This window comes from Danaus plexippus, chromosome 27 (genome assembly GCF_018135715.1).
Source record: "Danaus plexippus chromosome 27, MEX_DaPlex, whole genome shotgun sequence".
Lineage (NCBI taxonomy): Eukaryota > Metazoa > Arthropoda > Insecta > Lepidoptera > Nymphalidae > Danaus > Danaus plexippus.
The window spans coordinates 1285747-1291746 of NC_083555.1; the positions used below are offsets into that span (position 1 = coordinate 1285747).

General features: G+C 31.9%; 1 protein-coding gene across 1 annotated transcript in view; it reads left to right on the top strand.

Annotated features, from left to right (window-relative positions):
• The window catches only part of LOC116775764 (dynein axonemal heavy chain 1-like), a 31365-nt gene extending 25619 nt beyond the window's left edge, over nucleotides 1-5746 (top strand). Inside the window, exons 71-86 of the mRNA XM_061525148.1 lie at nucleotides 12-205; nucleotides 437-591; nucleotides 667-766; nucleotides 895-1027; nucleotides 1288-1421; nucleotides 1806-1947; nucleotides 2119-2243; nucleotides 2403-2567; nucleotides 2942-3094; nucleotides 3282-3417; nucleotides 3622-3757; nucleotides 3836-3931; nucleotides 3999-4129; nucleotides 4231-4412; nucleotides 5021-5150; nucleotides 5250-5746. Of these exons, the coding sequence (XP_061381132.1) occupies nucleotides 12-205; nucleotides 437-591; nucleotides 667-766; nucleotides 895-1027; nucleotides 1288-1421; nucleotides 1806-1947; nucleotides 2119-2243; nucleotides 2403-2567; nucleotides 2942-3094; nucleotides 3282-3417; nucleotides 3622-3757; nucleotides 3836-3931; nucleotides 3999-4129; nucleotides 4231-4412; nucleotides 5021-5150; nucleotides 5250-5464 (2327 nt within the window). The 3' untranslated portion in view covers nucleotides 5465-5746. The remainder of the gene's footprint in view (nucleotides 1-11; nucleotides 206-436; nucleotides 592-666; nucleotides 767-894; nucleotides 1028-1287; nucleotides 1422-1805; nucleotides 1948-2118; nucleotides 2244-2402; nucleotides 2568-2941; nucleotides 3095-3281; nucleotides 3418-3621; nucleotides 3758-3835; nucleotides 3932-3998; nucleotides 4130-4230; nucleotides 4413-5020; nucleotides 5151-5249) is intronic.
• Nucleotides 5747-6000: the final 254 nt, after the last annotated feature.

Genomic DNA, 6000 nt, shown 5'->3' on the forward strand with positions numbered 1-6000 from the left:
TTATTTCACAGAGGATATAATCGAAAGAGTTGAAATAATAATAGAACATTTCACATTTCTGTTATACCAGAATGTATGCAGGAGTTTATTTGAAAGGCACAAGCTTTTGTTTGCTTTTTTGCTTTGTGCTAGAATTTTGTTGGACAAGGGAGTTATAAGATTCCAAGAATTTAATTTCTTATTAATCGGAGGAAAAATTGAAGAGGTATTATAAATAAGAATCACAAATATATATATATATATATGCACTAGTTTTTGTTTTCTGTCATACTATTTAGCATTTAAATTAACAGCAAGAATATCTCAGCAGCGAACAAAGTGCTTTTCAATAAAGTAAATATAAAAACACATTTACTGTAAACAAGTTTACTTATAAGAATTTTAGTTATCTTCAAAATATTATTGTTACATTAAATATAAATATCTTCAACACAAGGAACTTGAGAACCCCGAACCAAAGTGGATATCTCCCCGGATGTGGTTGGACATGTTACAGTTGGCGTCATTGCCAACGATGCATCAATTCGTAATGGACTTTCCGCAGCAAACCAAATTCTTTAAAAATTATTATGACGCGTGGAATCCTCATAAGTAAAATCATCTTATTATCTTATCAACTAATAAAGTCTATGTTTTGTATAGATAAAATATATCTCAATGTTCCAGACTTGCGTATCCAAAAGGATTAGATTCCCAACTAGATGCATTTCAAAAGCTGCTTGTTTTGAAGTGTTTACGACCTGACAAATTAATTCCTGGTCTTCAGGTATATTTTATTATAGATATTGTACTTTCATAACTCATACTCGAAATAATAAAATTCAAATAATACTGTACATAGCATACAAGTATAACTTGAACCTGAAAATTGACTTGATTGCTTCCTTCGTCCAGGACTACGTAGTGACAGGTCTTGGGGCTCGTTTCGTTGAACCGCAGCCAGCTGATCTTGCAGCACTTTACGCTGAGTCTGATCCACTCGCTCCTATAATTTTCGTGCTCTCCACCGGTACTGATCCAGCCGCTGGTAAATATTAGTTTTTGTCAGCGTACTTGGATGATGTCTTGATTTATGGAAAGTATGACATAGTTTGACTTTACTTAATACTATGGCAGTAATTCTATGCGAAACTAAAAATATCTATGTACAATTTTTATACAGTACTTTATTTATATAAGTGTCCTCATATAATTTTTAAAAATTTCACTTTACATTGTGAATCGTATACAACGGTTTAAGTTATTTTAAATGTTTATATTTATCAATTACTTGAATGCATCTTTTAGACCTATTGAAATTTGCCGACAAAATGAAGATGGGCAAAAGATTTGAAAGTATTTCGTTAGGACAAGGTCAAGGGCCTCTAGCCGAAGCTATGATGAAAGTTGGTTGTGATTTCGGTAACTGGGTATTTTTTCAGGTAAAAATTTACATTTTTCTTTCAATTGTAATGTAATTATTAATTATTTTTTTTTAATACAATTAAAATTTGTAGGTTGGTTAAACTGTTTTTCATAATATAAAAGAATTTTAAGAGATTGTTACAATCATAATTCAAAAAAAGTAATATAAAATTAACCCTGAAAGAGTCCAAAAATATACGAACTATATCCGTCCTATGTATAATATTAAGAATGTGAAAATAACTTTGTTAATTGGCTCCTATTTTGTACAGTAGAAATGCAAAATATATTTTAATGAAATAGATTGCGTTAGATATTAAATGAAACCTATGTGTTTCATACTTTAGTGTGACTTCTGACCGCAGGAAAATGTGATATATATATACTAATATGTATTCTAGAATTGCCATTTGTCTCCATCTTGGATGCCAGTCCTGGAGTTAAATGTGGAGCAAATAGTTCCAGAAGTAGTTCATAAGGACTTCCGACTGTGGCTCACATCAACACCTTCACCCTTCTTTCCTGTGGCGTTGTTACAGAACGGTATTTTAAAGAATTTAAGTACATTAAGTGTCCTTATATACTGTGTAACATGTAATACAATAGGAATTAAACTATTGCTTTATTTACATGTTTTTTACAAAAATTTGTAAACATAAATAATACGTATAGTCCTAGTTATAAAAATAAACAAAAACACTTAAATTTTTTCAGGATATAAAATGACAGTGGAACCACCTAGGGGTATAAAAGCAAACTTGTTAAAAGCATATATGAATCAAGTTCCTGATTTTCTTGAATATTTTAATTCATCAGACAGCAAAGTTCCTAATTTTAAGGTTATCCATATTATATATTATAAGAAAAACAAATATAAAATGTATCTGTTTTTTCATTAAATTTGTTTTATAGTTTTGAAACAAAGATATGTTATTTTATCGATTGACTTCATATATTAGCTATTGTATTATTAGTGACAACAATTATGTAATTTTCAGTGGCTCCTATTTTCATTATGCCTATTCCATGGTGTAGTTCTGGAAAGACGCAAGTTTGGACCTCTTGGTTTTAATATACCTTACGAATTCACGGACGGTGATCTTCGTATTTGCATTTCTCAACTTCACATGTTTTTGACTGAATACCATGAAGTGCCCCTGCGGGTGTGATCATTATTTTTAGCTTAAATTACTAGCTTTTAAATTGAAAAAGAATGCTTTTTAATTACCAGTTGAAATGGAAGAACCAATGAGTTTAAGTGATAATTAGTAGGAGATTATTATGTAACTGTTATTATTATTTGTATTGTTGGTTTGTATGATATTGTGGGAGAACAATAGAACTGACGTTGAGGTTCGTTATTAAGTCCCTAAATGAAACAGGGTTCACGAAAGCAATAACTTAAACAAAGCTTGCATTATGGACAAGAATTAATTTGAATTTTATAGTTATGTGTAACAGATAGGGCAGATTTTAATGTTTACATAGTTGTGATGAGTTCACGTAATAAGTGTATTAGGTAAATTATTTTGTTCAGATGCTAACGTACACAGCGGGTCATATTAACTATGGTGGACGAGTCACTGATGATTGGGATCGTCGGTGTCTGTTGTGTTTGTTGGCTGATTACTACACTACTGCTGTCCTTAATGATAGGTGGATATTCGATGAGAGTGGCGCTTATAAACAGGTATTCAAATTCCTTAACAAATTATAAAAATGTACTCCTGTTTGATTATGATTTCGAAGGTACTTTAACAAAAACTAGGAAAACTTACTGTTGATATTATTCATTTCAGGAATAAATGGTTTCTCCTCATAATTTTAGATCGTAATATTGTATTATATGTTTGTAATTATACTTATTGTTTCAACAGCAACAATCTTCATCCACGATTGATGACTACACTCGTTATATACGCACCTTGCCTCTGAACGATGACCCTGCGTTATTCGGTTTGCACGCTAACGCCAACATCAGTTATGCTATGTCTGAGACGAGTTCCTGCATAAGTAAATCATATGTCATTTTAAATATTACTAATGGATAGGCTGTTTCATATATATTTATTAAGATTAACTAGCTATAAATCCTAGTAGACAATTCTTACAACTACGTTTGTTGTGTGAAAACGAAATGTTAAAGTCTCTTGTTGACGTAAGTAAATTATTATTACACAAAAGTTCTTGATGTAAATTTTGTGAGTTTTATTACAGACACTCTGAGCAATCTTCAACCAAAGGAAGTAAGCGGCGAAGGGGATCTCACAGCCGAGGAGATGACAGAAAATGCTGCAAAAGACATTCTTAGTGTATTACCTCCTATGCTTGACGTTAAATATATCGCTGCAACGTAATTCCCTCATACATTTAAATGAATGAATATCATATATAAATGAAGTTAATATTATATATTTTTTTTCTCCAACAGCTACCCCGTGTCCTATAAAGAGTCTCTAAATACAGTGCTAATACAAGAAGCTATACGATATAATAAACTTCTGACTGTTATTAGCAGTTCTCTTCAGTAAGTCTATATTTCAAACCGCAATTAACGATTTAATTTTTTTAATAATATTTTTTTATTATGTTAGGGACCTACAAAAGGCACTTAAAGGCTTGGTTGTGATGTCGGAAGCCCTAGAAAGTATGTCCGGAAGTTTGGCTAAAAACGCTGTTCCAAATATGTGGAGCGCTAAGGCGTATCCTTCGTTAAAACCACTAGGTATTAGATTTCTGATCACAAAAACAAATGTATGAAAAAGTGAGGTGTATTATTTAAAAATTTTACAAAATGTTTATTATTTATTTTTGTCTTTTCTTCAGCGGCTTGGGTAAAAGATTTATGTCTCAGGGTACAATTTATGCAGCAGTGGGCTGATGGGGGGATTCCAAAGGTGTTTTGGATTTCTGGGTTCTACTTCCCTCAGGCATTCCTTACTGGTGCATTACAAAACTATGCTAGAAAACATGTCATTGCAATTGATACTGTCGCATACGCTTTTGAGGTAAGACAAAGACAAAACAATTTAAATTAAAAGAATATTTGTATGGGACACACACGTTTCCACGGTTTCGCTTGCTTATATAGGTATAGTGTTCGCAAATGGGAATATATGATAAAAAAGCTTTAGTCGCGAATAATTATACAAATATATGTTCTGGTCCCAAAGTCGCAGACTGGTCTCGGATTAGTTTACGATAGTTAGCCTTTATTTGATTAATTATTAGAACAAAAACATTAGTCGTTTATTATACTTTATTATAAGTATATATTATTCAATGGAAAACAAGTTAATAAATACAATTAAAAAAAATGGTTACCATGACATGAAATATGTCAGCAGTCCATGGATTCACCGTGCGGTTGCCAGGTCCATCGCGTTGCAGGGAGGGGAGCTTCAACAGTGCCTGGGGCTTGCGACCCAGGTGTAGGTGGAAGGGGAGCCTATCTAAAGCGCGTTAAACGCTCACCTCTGCTGTCCAAGCTCCTCTCTCTATCTAACCAAATTTTAAACGATCCAACTAGTGCTGCCTTCGACGCACGTTCCAATAATAAATAGATATGTAAAGAATATATGGAAATATTCTGATATAAACTAAGTTATTTCTCCAGGCTCTTAACGCTGCGCCAGCGAAAAAACCAGATGATGGGTGCTGTGTGAGAGGCCTATTTTTAGAAGGTGCCAGATTTAATACTGGTGATATGACTTTAGAAGAAAGCAGGCCTAAGGAACTACATACCGGTTGGTTTTTTTAGAAATTCACTACTTATAAACATTATTAATGATTTATGTTAAACAATGAGAATAAAAAAACTAAATTTTTTAAATTTTCGATTCAAGAAATGGCAATTATCTATATGAAACCAGAGCAAAACCATCGTCTAGCGCAAGGTTTATACGAATGTCCGACATACAAGACACTCGTTAGAGCTGGGACCCTCTCAACAACTGGACACTCGACCAACTATGTAATGACTATTGAACTGGCGACTCACAAGCCACAATCTCATTGGATAAAGCGTGGCGTCGCTTTGTTCTGTGCTTTGGATTATTAAACGATTCGGTGTACCACTTTTTTCATGATTACTCTTTATTTAAGCATCGTTTGATAATTTTATTAACGTACATTACTAATAAAAAAAAAATTGCTACGTATCTCAAAATAAAATGGGTAAATTTATTATTTATACTTGTGTTATAAATAATTTATTTTTATGTTTCATGTTTTTGTCACTTTAAATGTAAAAATGAGCAGTGATTCGAAATGCCACACTGCCTTAGAATGTAATTATTTTATGTTACATAAGTTTTAATTTATTATTGAATAAAGTTTTCAAAAATTATCTTAATATCGTTTTTCCTTCTATTTGGATAAGTGTAGGATAAAAATTTTTGCCATTTCTTTTAATTGTCGTGAATATTTTGTGGCTATGCTCTTAGTAACTTCCGCTCTTCGTAGTATAGTATAACTACATAAATTAATAAAATTCACATTACATATTATAATATATAATACTTAATTTATGTGAATTTAGACAGATTATTTTATTTAATCTTTATTGCTGTCTAATAAGCAATTTCTTTAAAAATA